At 34.5% G+C, this 14474-nt stretch overlaps 1 protein-coding gene across 2 annotated transcripts; it reads left to right on the top strand.

Annotated features, from left to right (window-relative positions):
- Positions 1 to 942: 942 nt before the first annotated feature.
- On the top strand, positions 943 to 14166 carry LOC142358073 (uncharacterized). Of its 2 annotated transcripts, none has more exons than XM_075409546.1 (3): positions 943 to 1199; positions 1849 to 4161; positions 11797 to 14166. In XM_075409546.1, the coding sequence occupies exons 2-3, from the start codon at positions 1874 to 1876 to the stop codon at positions 14060 to 14062; spliced, it is 4554 nt and encodes a 1517-aa protein (XP_075265661.1). In that variant the 5' UTR covers positions 943 to 1199; positions 1849 to 1873; the 3' UTR covers positions 14063 to 14166. The 2 variants fall into 2 exon arrangements, with proteins under 2 accessions (XP_075265661.1, XP_075265662.1); XM_075409547.1 differs by having other exon boundaries at positions 943 to 1212.
- The last annotated feature ends 308 nt before the right edge of the window (positions 14167 to 14474 follow it).

The following is a 14474-nucleotide window of genomic DNA, read 5'->3' as shown; positions in this document are numbered from 1 at the left end:
GATATTTTTCATTTTTCAGACAACAACAAAAGTTGTCGGCGAAGACGAAATTCAAATTGCGGAGCGAATTACTGGCAATTGTGTCTTTCAAGTAATTTTCCCAACATATCTGCTTATCTCACTAGGGTGCGCTGAAAACTTGCAAAAGCTTTCAGGTTATGTACATCCAAACCACCCTTTGTGCGGTGTCTGTGTGTCTGTGACGTGTGTGCGTGTGTGTGAGTGTTTGTTGTGTGTTTGTGTGTGTGTTGGTGTTTGTACTTTTTTTGGTATTTTTTAAGGATCTTCTAGGCCTTTGCGTGACCGCAGCCAACTCTGTGTCACATACTTATTTTTAACAAGCATTGACTGTCATTCAAACTTGTTTCTGGTGGCATTGGTGCTATCTTTGTAGGTTGAGATTGCCCATTAAACCCAAAATACGCCATTCTCACCCTCTGCCCAGAAAAACTCAAGTAATGGATACTATCCACTTCGAGAATGAGATCTTGCATCTTATCGGGTAAGAGATACGAAAGTCGCGGGTGTTTCATTTTCAGAATTCCCAAAGATTTGACCTACAGTTGACAGGGGACCCAAATTGGGACCTTTCTATGTAGAGATCCCGACTGTTGATTTTTCTGGCAATAAAACATGAGAGTTCTCCTAAAAGTAGTCTTCGCCTATAAAAATTGCATTTTTCCTGGTCAAATTTGACTGGACTCTGAGGATATGAGTTTCTGATATACGTTTGGACGAAATCAAATTCGTGTTGATAAAACTATGAAATGCATAACTAAATATATATGCGTAACTAAAGCTGCACTGTAATTTGAATCGTTTATCAGAGAAACGAGCATTTATATTAGTTAGCGTTGGAGCGTTTGCTTTTACTTATAAATAAGCTCAGCTTTGAACGGCCGTCCAATTTTGTCGATCAGTTTTAGCTGCTGCTTCAAATTTAATTAAAAAACCATAACCACGCATTATCAAAATGAGTTAGCTGAATAAACCACGCCGCTTGATTTATATTACAAAAACTGCTTAAACATTATCGAGAAAACGAGAGCCAAAAGCTTCAACTTCAATTAATAATCTTTACCAGTTTATTTATTATAATTATCTGCATATAGTTTTGGTTTAATTTTCACGAGCCATGTGAAACATGATTTACATTACGCTCTGTTGACTCTTCGAAAGCTTCTGATCAACCGGCTTCTGTCGTTGAATTCTGTTGTCAACTGCAAACTTGTTCTGGAAGGCATCTAAAACTGCAAACTGTTACTATTTTTTGAATAGGTAAATTTAATTTGTAACCCTTTGGTTAAATGTAACAGCTGTTAAAGTTAACTTTAGAATAGTCCAATAATTATATCAATCAACATTGACAGTTCAGTTCATTGATCAGATTCACTTAAAAATAAAAAAGTAATTTTTACATTGATAGCTCACGGAACCGTTAAGTTTTGGTTTCAACTAGTTTTTTAAAATTATTGTAAATCTTTTTGTAAATTTATGTTAATCTCAAATGTAAAAATTGCGTTTAATTTTTCCAGTGAACCTAGTCAATGAACTTGAACTGTCAATGTTGACTGATATAATTATAGGACCATGCTAAAATTAACCAAGACATTAATTCGAATGCTGTGAACTAGGACCGCCATTGGACATATTTACCCGCTCATAACTGTATATATTATTTCTAATGGCTTGTTCTACCTCTTATTAGTCTATTCAACAAATAAACAAACGTAAAAATCAGCATTTGTATTTACACAGGAACATGAAAGGAAAAATTTTGATCAAAAAAATTTTTGGTTCGAAAAATTGACAACAGAGTTCCCAATTTTGAACTTTGGCCTCTTAAAGGGGACAGAGAGCATTAGATTCAGTGATGTCGCGGATTCCTGTGCTTTCGCCCGAGTTCTCAGCAAATGGGCAATCGCCGAGGATACCGAGATCACGACTCAATCACACCAGCCGATCTCCAGCGACTGATCGCAGCAACTCGAACGCTTCGCCGCCTTCACAAAAACTGGTCATGCCTGGGGCTCGGGCTCGGGATCCCAGGAGGCCAGACGAACCAAAATCGGACACCGCCATGATGCAGATCCCAAGGTCGCGGAAAGATTTGTCAATAAGTCCGGCAGCTACTAAATCGCGTATTGCGAAACCAGTGGCGCTTAACGCTAAGGGTCAAGTTGCCTCAACAAGCAAATCACCCGTTAGAGTGAGCGGAAACAGTCCTCGTGAAAAAGTTCGAGAAATGATTGACAATTCAAGCAGCGGAGTTTTGTACATTACAGAAAAGCTGCTATTCAAGATAACCCAAGTGGAATACTTGCATAGGGTAACCGAACTAAATCTAAGCCTAAAAGGTCCGAAGAAGATAAAGTTCGTGGAAAAATTGGACGATTTATACAACCTGAAGAAACTGAACTTGAGTCACAATATCATCGAAAAGATTGCTGGTCTTGAAAAGCTGAACAAACTTGAAGTATTAGATTTGTCCAATAACTTAATCACGCACATTGGCGACTCCTTAGAACATTTGGGCTTGTTAGTGGAGCTCAATTTGAGCGGAAATAAAATTTCCGGACTTCCAAAATTTTTCGGAAAAAATTTAGCAAGTTTGAGGCGCGTTGATCTCTCAGCAAATAGCATTGCAAATGTCAAAACAATTACCGCTCTTGAAAACTTGACAAATTTGACCTCCCTGGGTTTAAATGGGAACCCATTTTGCGCGACAAGCGAGTTTTGGGAAGTTTTCATAACTTACAGAATCCCAACACTTGCTAGTTTAGACGGTCGTGAAATATTTGCTGAAGACCATAGGCAAGCACATGAGCAATTTGGCCGAATGGAGTCGCAAAAATTGTCGGACGAACTTCAGAAAACAACCAACGAACTTCGAACAGAACGCGAGGTCGAAAGTCAGCTACGTGCACAAAATGACAAATTGTTGGCCGAGAACAAAAAGCTGCAGGAAATCAAAATTGAGAGCCGAAAACGCCTCGCTGACTTAGAACGTGACACTGAGAACAACAACCAATTACTGGCTCAAAAATCACGCGAAGTCAACAAACTGGTGGATAAAAATTACGAGTTGGAACAAGAACTGGCATTCTTCAAAATTGACAAGAAGTTTGGAAACCACGGTAGTTTTTCTGATCTTACAGCTCCTGATAACTCTGACCTTAGCGAGGATATGCCTTATGTGGGAAAAGCAACCGCTATGACCCCGCAAAAACGTCCTAAAAATCTTGACCTGGGCGGTAGTGAACCCGAAAATGGGCTTGAAATCTTAGCTGGCCAAAATGATTCAGACGAGAAAAATGAACCACCTAGCGCGGTTTCGAAGGTAAAGTCGCAGCGCCCGCCAGCACCCCATCAAGTCCGGTTCCAAGAAATTGAGCAAAATATTCAGAAATCAGAGCAACAACTGACCTGTGCTGAAGACCGTCTAAATTCAACTGAAAAAGAAATCGACGACCCACAGTACTTTAGGAACAAAAAACCGCCCAATTTTGCGGATAAATTGAGCCCCACTTACTTGCCCGGACCCAAGACTGGGTACCAAGGGTTCCGAGAAAACAAAGGGGAGATACCCTGGCAAGCAGGCGAACTCCTGAAGTTGTCGGGTTCTGGTCAAGGCTCAGCTCCCAAGAAAAAACCCGAGTCGCCCGTTAGTCAAAATGGTGGAAAAGACGATGCAGTTCGAAAGAAAACTGTACCATTGAGCCCTAACTCAGGAACAAAAGAACATCACACGAAAAACAAGTCAAGTTCAAAGCATGGACTACCTGACCAAAATCTAGACAAAAACACGGAATCCGAAGAGTCAAGCGAACCGAGCATCAATCCGAAACCGATTCTGGACGAAGCGATAGTTAAGTATCGAAGTTTACAAAGCGAGTTAGACGAAATGTTGAAAATGGTGCGAAGTGAAACTGCGACTGTTATGGGCCTCGAGAGGACTCTGAACATCGAACCCCCGACTGATTTGATTCACAATGGGGTCTCAGGATTCTTGCCACCTCATGTTCCAGTACCTGTACAACCTGCACACCCTCTTCAAATGCCCAACCATCCAAATGTTCTTGGATTTGAGATGCCAATAGGCCTTGAAGTGGTCCAAGATGTACAATCAGGTTTTCAGAATCAGGAACAATTGATGACCAGGTAAACGTTTGAATCCAGGAACTGATTTAATAGAAGCCAAGTTTGCAAGTTCACTCAACTTGGATGCCCTAGCGACCAAGAGTCAAAAAATTTTCTCATTCTCGTGTGACCAGTGCTTGTGCAGTGTTATATCAGTTCCTCTACTCACCATGCATCTGAAAAATTTTAAAATCAGAGTAGGCTATCATTTCGATCTTAATTAAATAATGATTGCTGCGGTTCTTGTCGTTTTCAGCAATTCCTGTTGCGATGACAAGCTTACATAACTCACACGGGTCGAGAAAAATTATGCAAGAAATGCGCTGAAACTTTGCAAGAAACGCGCTGAAAACCACCGATTTGTCAAAAAGTAGAGCTAGCTGAGACTCGAACCCTGCTCTGCGGTGCCGTAGTTTTCACTCAAGCCATTGCGCCATTGCTTCCTGAAATTGTTAATAGACAGTTTAGGAAGAAGTGCGCTAAAATTATGTACGAAATGCGCCGAAAATTCAGCGCATTTTTTACATATTTTTATCGCCTTTCAGCGCTTTTTTAAGAAAAAGTTAATCGTTAAAATAAGAGCAATTTAAATGGTTCAAAATTGAGGAATCGGTGTCGCAAAAAGCGTTTAAATCCACTAAAAAAATCTAAGAATTGCGCCTGAAATTTGAATACATTTCTTACAAAGTTTCAGCGCATTTCAGCTTGAAATTACGTACGATTTTTGCGCTGAAAAATTTGAAAAATCAGCTCATTTCAGCGCTTTCAAATCATTTCTTACACAATTTTAGCAAATTCAGCGCACTTCTTACAAAACAATGCGCTGAAACGGCTTACGCGGCATTAATGTTTACGTGGCATTAAACTGATGCTGCGATAAGAAGATAATCTTCAGATACTTTGTTGCACCACCAGTGCTATTGCACAGTGGCAACAATTCCTAGTCTAAATAACTAGAGAAAAGACTTTCTGGCACTGTAGGGAATGTTTGTAGTCTCATAAGTAAAAGTGCAGTGCATGTTATGTAAATGCTGTAATCGCAGTGGTACGCCACTAGAGAAAATACTACAGGGTTGTTATCTCTTGAAGTTATTCAAAATAATGGTCTGATCTTAGAGTTTGATAATTTCTTGATGGAGGAATTCTTGACCGAATTTGAAAGGATAATAGATCCTAGATTGCATTGGGGTTCTTTTTTAGTAGATTTAGAAATATTTTGGAATGAAATAGTAGCCACAACTTATGATCACACCCAAACGGAAAAAAAGATAACTGCAAACTTTTGTTGTCTAAAATTCCATATTATTTTACAGGTAGAAATTAAAAAGTGTTTTTACGCGGAATTTTGATGTCATGAAAAAAATGTGACTTTTTTCCTTACCCTGCAGGTCATTTAGGAGTTTTGTTCTCCACATCAAGTTATCTGTTAAATTTCTAGCAATTTCATTTCCAAATGATTTGTTAAAAACTTTCCGGAGCTGTTTTCTAATTTCCAAAGAGTGACAATTTGATTGAGTACAACGAAGCTGTTCCGCGTTATGGTTTTTACAATTGGCAACGCCATAGATTTATTTAACAAACGACAAACAAACAATTAGAAAATTTTTAGAAATCTGCCTGTCGTTAAGTTAAACTTCTTGTTGTTACGCAATATTTATTTGTTAATAAAAGCTCAATGGGTAGAACTGAAAATTTTAAAATGTACTTCTGCCAATTTTCTATTTAAAAACTGTTTTTAAAGAGAGCACATATCATAGAGTTTCAATTCGATCGGCTAGATATTTGTTTTCAGAAAAATGATAATTTTATTTCTTCCATCGTAAAACTTCTCGTGCCATAAAAAAAGAATAATTGAATATGCGGATATGAAAAATCCTATACGATAAAAATAATTTTTAAACAATCCTTGGCTCTTTGTGTTGCATTGCACTATTTTTTTGAAAGTTTGTTTAGCAGAGTTAATTTGCAGAGTTTTTAGCCACCAATATATCATTTAGTAAATGTATGGTCAAAACGTGGTATTTTTTAACATTCAATTGTTTTTGTTATTGTCATCATGCGTTTAGCAAAATGTGAGCCAATTGTCCCGGCCAGTTTCAGTTATGATCTGGCCTTTACTGTGTCGATCACTAATATATACCTTTTTAGTAGAATAAAACGTGATTTGTACATACTACCTAATTTTTCAAGCTATATGTGTTCGGACATTTTCATTTAACAAAAACTGATTAATTGCAGTTTGTACATTTCATTTTTCAATTTAAACCTCATAGAGACCCGTCTACTAATCGTAAACAGTTTAACAATTATGGATAAATTTTGTGCAACGTGACTTTGGTGGATTTTTTGCAGTGGTGTACATTTTTTTAGACAATTGAATATTAGTCAAGATTGATTCTGCAAAAAAATCTGTCCCAGAAAAAAAAGAGAAAAACGTGATCGCATTTTAGGTTTTCGAGCAATTGTTTAAATATAATCTTTCGTTTTATAACGCTGCAAAATTACAAATAGATATATAAGAGAAATAAGAACTAAATGAGCTTTATTTTTGCGTCACTTTCCATGAGATTATTTGGTAATTTCGAGAGGCCTAATTGATCGAATAAGCGCAGTGTTCTAGCACACGGATCTGCATCCTCTTTCACTATACAAAGTCTTTCTTTGAAATTTAATACTTATTAAACAGTAATCTTCTGAAAAGAATTTAGGAATCAAAAAATGTCGCCACCGAGACATTCCTTATAAGCGTTAATTAGCTGCTATCTTTAACCTCCGGCAAAAAATTTTATCAAATTTGGAAATTTGTGAAAGACTGTTTTAAGCATGACCCGTGTCTCACGTTCCTGTAACTTGTTAAAATATTTCGAGCCGTACTTTATAAACGTCCATTAAATGAATCAGAACTGATGTCCAGTCTTTCAATCCAAACCAGCTTTTTTCGCAAACTGTTCTTTTTTCTGTTTATATTCGTGTGATATTCTTTTTTATAATGGTTTTTTCACTCTTTTTGTTACCGGTCCCAAATTCCAAAATCCAGATACAGAATTTTTTTATTATCTCTATTTTTAGTAAAGGCTTCGTGAACGGATCGATTGTGCATAAAACAGAAAGCTTTCAATTTTTTTTTCGTTTTTTTTTGTTTTATCACCAATAACAAGATTTGAATTGATTTAGTCAAATAAAAATAAATTACTTGTACACATAAAACATTGGTTGAAATTTGCACTTGAAGTTGGCAAATCGGATTGTTTCAACACGCCAAGCAGAACAAATTTGAAAGTTTCCTGGTTGCGCTTGTGAAAACATAAAAGGGAAAACTATTCGAAACACGTGAAAAATGGCGTTTAAATTCAGTGATTTCCGTGTCTGTCCTACTTATTTGACTCAGCGTACTTTATTATTAAAAATGTTTCTAGATTCAATAGCCTTGTCCGTTAATCCCTAAATCGAGGACTACTTCTATTGCTACCGAGAAAAAACTAACGGGTTACCTGTAATTTGTATACGAAATTTATTGAAATTAGGGTAAAGTACCTAATGATCGAAAAATGGCCTGGGTAGTGCCGTAGTTCTAAAATTTAAATTCAAAAAAAAATTGTGATATCAGATAGTTTGTTATCAAAACTGCCCAGGCCGAGAAGTTTTGTCGAATTAGATAAGAATGTTATATAAGCGGTAACTAGCGTTGAAATGTCAGGAAATTCACCGCAATTTTCTTACATAATTTTAAGGTCAATGCCTTGAATTGTGCTTTTCTTAGCCTTGACCTTACATAGTATTGCAGTGAATTTAGCGTAGATCATAAGAAAATTTAACGCTTAGAGCTCTATTTGTGCGAATCGAACCACTGATCTACTGTCTACTGCGTGTTTCGCGCCCCTTCTAACACTGTACCTACGTGCCTTAGTCCTCTTAAGGAGCATAATTTTTTTATTAAAGATATGTGAAAGCAACGCTAATTTCAACGCAATATTATGTAAAGTCAACGCTAAACTAAACACTAGTATATATGATCTAGAAACGCAAACTTACGTAAGATCTACGCTTATAAACGCAAATTTGTGTAAGATCAAAGCTCAATTCAACGCAAAAATATGTAAGATCTACGTTAAATTAAAAGCAAAATATTTCAGAATTACGCTAAATTCAATGCAAAAATTTGTAAGGTCAACACGAAAATAAACTCTGAAACATGTAAGATCTACGCTCATAAACACAAATTTATGTTAGATCAAAGCTAAAGTCAACGCAAAACTATGTAAGATCTACGTTAAATTAAACGCAAAATAATTAAGGTTTACGCTCGATGCACTGCAAAAATATGTAAGATCTACGTCAAATTAAACGCAAAATATTTAAGATTTACGCTAAAATTAATACAAAAATATGTAAGATCTACGTTAATTTAAAAGCAAAATATTTCAGAATTACGCTAAATTCAATGCAAAAATTTGTAAGGTCAACACGAAAATAAACTCTGAAACATGTAAGATCTACGCTCATAAACAAAAATTTATGTTAGATCAAAGCTAAAGTCAACGCAAAACTAAGTAAGATCTACGTTAAATTAAACGCAAAATAATTAAGGTTTACGCTCGATTCACTGCAAAAATATGTAAGATCTACGTCAAATTAAACGCAAAATATTTAAGATTTACGCTAAAATTAATACAAAAATATGTAAGATTAAGATCTACGTTAAATTAAAAGCAAAATAATTCAGAATTACGCTAAATTCAATGCAAAAATTTGTAAGATCAACACGAAAATAAACTCTGAAACATGTAAGATCTACGCTCATGAACACAAATTTATGTTAGATCAAAGCTAAATTCAACGCAAAACTATGTAAGATCTACGTTAAATTAAACGCAAAATAATTAAGGTTTACGCTCGATTCAGTGCAAAAATATTTAAGATCTACGTCAAATTAAACGCAAAATATTTAAGATTTACGCTAAAATTAATACAAAAATATGTAAGATCTACGTTAAATTAAAAGCAAAATATTTCAGAATTACGCTAAATTCAATGCAAAAATTTGTAAGATCAACACGAAAATAAACTCTGAAACATGTAAGATCTACGCTCATAAACACAAATATATGTTAGATCAAAGCTAAATTCAACGCAAAACTATGTAAGATCTACGTCAAATTAAACGCAAAATATTTAAGATTTACGCTAAAAATAATACAAAAATATGTAAGATCTACGTTAAATTAAACGCAAAATACTTAAAGTTTACGCTCAATTCAATGCAAAAATATGTAAGGTCAACACGAAAATTAGCTATAAAAATCTGTAAGATCTACTCTCATAAACTCAAAATTATGTAAGATCAGAGCTAAATGCAACGCAAAACCATGTAAGATCTACGTTAAATTAAACGCAAAATAATTAAGATTTACGCTAAATTTATTGCAAAAATATGTAAGAACAACACAAAAGTTAGCTCTAAAATATGTACGATCTACGCTCATAAACACAAATCTATGTAAGATCAAAGCTAAATTCAACGCAAAACTATGTAAGATCTACGTTAAATTAAACGCAAAATATTCAAGATTTACGCTAAATTTAATGCAAAAATATGTAAGATCTACGTTAAATTAAACGCAAAATACTTAAGGTTTACGCTCTATTCAATGCAAAAATATGTAAGATCAACATGAAAATTAGCTATAAAAATATGTAAGATCTACGCTCATCAACTCAAAACTATGTAAGATCTACGTTAAATTAAACGCAAAATAATTAAGGTTTACGCTCGATTCACTGCAAAAATATGTAAGATCTACGTCAAATTAAACGCAAAATATTTAAGATTTACGCTAAAATTAATACAAAAATATGTAAGATCTACGTTAAATTAAACGCAAAATACTTAAAGTTTACGCTCAATTCAATGCAAAAATATGTAAGGTCAACACGAAAATTAGCTATAAAAATATGTAAGATCTACGCTCATAAACTCAAAATTATGTAAGATCAGAGCTAAATGCAACGCAAAACCATGTAAGATCTACGTTAAATTAAACGCAAAATAATTAAGATTTACGCTAAATTTATTGCAAAAATATGTAAGATCAACACAAAAGTTAGCTCTAAAATATGTACGATCTACGCTAATAAACACAAATTTATGTAAGATCAAAGCTAAATTCAACGCAAAACTATGTAAGATCTACGTTAAATTAAACGCAAAATATTCAAGATTTACGCTAAATTTAATGCAAAAATATGTAAGATCTACGTTAAATTAAACGCAAAATACTTAAGGTTTACGCTCTATTCAATGCAAAAATATGTAAGATCAACATGAAAATTAGCTATAAAAATATGTAAGATCTACGCTCATCAACTCAAAATTATGTAAGATCGGAGCTAAATTCAACGCAAAACTATCTAAGATCTACGTTAAATTAAACGCAAAATAATCTAGATTTACTCTAAATTTATTGCAAAAATATGTAAGACCAGCACGAAAATAAACTCTTAAATATGTAAGATTTACGCTCATAAACTCAAATATATGTAAGATCGAAGCTAAATTCAACGCAAAACTATGTAAGATCTACGCTAAATTAAACGCAAAATATTTAAGATTTACGCTAAATTTATTGCAAAAATATGTAAGATCAACACAAAAGTTAGCTCTAAAATATGTACGATCTACGCTCATAAACACAAATTTATGTAAGATCAAAGCTAAATTCAACGCAAAACTATGTAAGATCTACGTTAAATTAAACGCAAAATATTCAAGATTTACGCTAAATTTAATGCAAAAATATGTAAGATCTACGTTAAATTAAACGCAAAATACTTAAGGTTTACGCTCTATTCAATGCAAAAATATGTAAGATCAACATGAAAATTAGCTATAAAAATATGTAAGATCTACGCTCATCAACTCAAAATTATGTAAGATCGGAGCTAAATTCAACGCAAAACTATCTAAGATCTACGTTAAATTAAACGCAAAATAATCTAGATTTACTCTAAATTTATTGCAAAAATATGTAAGACCAGCACGAAAATAAACTCTTAAATATGTAAGATTTACGCTCATAAACTCAAATATATGTAAGATCGAAGCTAAATTCAACGCAAAACTATGTAAGATCTACGCTAAATTAAACGCAAAATATTTAAGATTTACGCTAATTTTAATGCAAAAATATGTAAGATCAATACGAAAATTAGCTCGAAGATATGTAAGATCTACGCTCAAAAACTCAAATTTAGGTAAGATCAAAGCTAAATTCAACGTAAAATTTTATAAAATCTATTCTAAATTCAACGCTAAATTATGTAAAATCAACGCTGACTTCTACACAGTAATATTTATGATCTACGATTCAAAACGCAAAATTATGTAATATCTACGCTCACGCGTAGATTCGTACATAAATTCAACGCATTCACGGCCAATCTTAAATAATTTCGCGTTTTTTAGCGTCGACACCTGGCCCGGGTGGAGGACAGTAACTGAATGAGTTTTATGGATCGCATCCAGTTCGTTTTCAGAAATTTTTTAAGCAAAATGTTTAATATTATCACTTAATTTGATTATAACAATTTAGAATTATAAATTATTATTATTAATAAATTATCATACATTGTCGTCACAAATTTTTTATATGATTTCAGGTCTCTCAATTCAATCTCCAACCCAATTCAAGCCAACGAGCCACCCAAAACAACACGGCCTAAAAATCAATCGGCCGAACAAGCCCAGCTGCTGAAGAACGAGCTATCAAACATGGCTGAAACTGTCTGCGGCTATATGCTCAGAATGAGAGGCGAGGCACAACGACTCAAAATTGCAAACAAACAACTCGAAGGCAACATAGAAGAGTTTTCGGAGCGAGAGAAAGTTAAGAACGAGCAGCTTGCTAAGCTCCGAGATTTCTTTTTGAGGTTGGAGCAATTTTTGTTAACAATGCGCAACGTTTTCGACGATCTTCATCAGCTAGAATCAAAAAACAAAGATTTGGAAACGTTGCTGCAAAATTATCCCGATATGGAAATAATGCTACAGTGGAAAATTGATAGCGATAAACTTGAGGCTGCAAAAAGCATGATTCGAAAATTGCAACAAGAGCAGAATAGCTTCCAAAACCAGTTAGAACAACAGCAACTAAATGAGCAAAAATTGAAACGTGATGCAAGACTCCAAAACGAAAAGTTCGCAAAATTGCAATCTGAAATGCAACATAGTCATTCCCAATTTCGGAAGCTAGAAGAAACATTAAAAGCCAAAAACGACGAACTGCTGAAACTTCAGGAGAAATTCAACGAATATGTCGACGTTTCTATAAAATCCGAAGATTTGTTACAACACATTCAGAAACTGACACATTCCGCGTTGAATTTTCCCCAAGTTGACGAAGTTCAAATGATGCATCAAAATGATTTGTCGGGACGCGCTCTGAAGGACTTTCAAATGATTCTAATCGGAAAGTTTCAAGAATTTGATGCCAAAATGTTGCAAGCTGAAAACGCTGAGAGAGATCTGAACAAAAAACTGTCTCTTGAAATGAAAGAAAACGAAAATTTAGCGAACCAAATTGAACAAACGAAGAAAGAGTTTGCTGAAAAACGCGAGTCGGACAAAAAAGAAATTGAACTCAAAATCCGTCAATGGAAGAACGAAGTCAAAACATTGACAGATAGTTTGACCAATGAAAAACAGAAGTCGCAAAGTCAGTTAGATGGTTTTGAAGCAAAACGGTTGAAAATGCGCGAGAAAATTGACATATTAGAGCGTGAATTGTTGATGTACGACTCGGAAATTACCCAAACGCATGACACGCAAAAGCGTGATAAGAATCAATTCGACAGAGCTTTAGAGAGTTTTCAACAAAACGAAATTGATCTCAAATCTGAAATCGATAGTTTGAAATCCGAAGTAAAACGACTTGAATCATCCCAAGTTGACCAAAATAGGGAATTTGACATTTCGAAAGTTGAACTTGAGCGTGAAATTTCCTCACTGAAAGCTGCAAAAGCACATCTGTCTGAAAGTCTTCAGGTAGTTTCAAATGAAAAATCTGCTTACAAGTCAAAGTTATCGGCTCTTAAGAAAGAGTTTTCAAACCTACAAATTGAGTTCCAAGAAACCGAAACATCACTAGAAACGCTGACACGTGACAACCAAGAAATGAAATTATCAAATACATTAACACTTCAAAACACCGAACAAATTTACGAAACTGAGATTCAGAATTTAAGTCGCATCATTTCAACGCAAGAACAACAAATTTCGACCCTTAACAAGGATATGGAACTACAGAAATCTCTTCTAGCCGAAAAGGACAGTTATCTACGAAGTCAGCAAATTCACATGCAAAACAGCGAAGAAAAGCTTAGCCGAGAATATTTGGAAGAAATCGACGCCTTAAAGGATCGGCTAAAAATGAAGGAAAAGTTTTTAGCAAACTCTTCAAAATTGGTGGAAAATATTGAAGACCTGGACGCTCTAATTGAGGAAAAAGAGTCAAAACTGAGAGCTGTAGAAGAATCTTTGCAAAAACAAAACCACAAAATGCAAAAAGTTGACAGAAATTGGTCGGAATTCAAGCAAATGGTCACTAAACACAGTGAAAAGAGCGAAGTTTTAGATTTCTTAGAGGGAAGAACTTCAAACTTCGTGTTCTTTGAAAGCGTGAAAAGCATTTTCAATGAGTTAAGAGACCAGAAAGTCGAACACGAGAAACTTAGCCGAGATATTGCTGATAAGCACTCCGAATACGAATACTTAAGACGGAAAACGGAAGAGCTAATGATGGAAATTTCCACATCTCAAAGCAAAAAAGAAAAGACCAAGGAACAGATTGAAGTTATGAAACAACTTTTGGAAGCTTCTCAATGGCAAGTTCGAGAATTTTCTCAAATGACTAATTTATACCGGTAGTTACCTTATTTTGATTGAAATTCTAACATGAAAACTTATTTTCTAGATATTTCTATTATTCGAATAAAAGGCTTGATTAATAATTAAATTTTGAATAGTTAAAATTTCTTAATGATCGTTGAGCAGCCAGACATCATGACAATGAATAAACTGTGAACACCGCTGAATACTACAAGAAAAAATATCACTGATTTTGCGATCGGAGGTCATAAGCTTCTGGCGCGCTTACGCCAATATTTTCTTCAAAATATAAACACGACTTTTTGGCTCAACGTTTTTCAACAACGTGAATTTTAATTTCACAATAATAAAAGATGACATTGAATATGGACACGTTTTTTCGCGATGTTTTAAGCAGAAGTTTCTGCAAAAAAAATTTTGCTTTTTCTATTTAATCATTTTTACAAAAATC

This window comes from Convolutriloba macropyga, unplaced genomic scaffold (assembly GCF_964194025.1).
Source record: "Convolutriloba macropyga unplaced genomic scaffold, txConMacr16.3 SCAFFOLD_1329, whole genome shotgun sequence".
Classification (NCBI taxonomy): domain Eukaryota; kingdom Metazoa; phylum Xenacoelomorpha; order Acoela; family Convolutidae; genus Convolutriloba; species Convolutriloba macropyga.
Note: the sequence above shows the minus strand (reverse complement) of the source record. Positions and strands in the feature narration are given on the sequence as shown.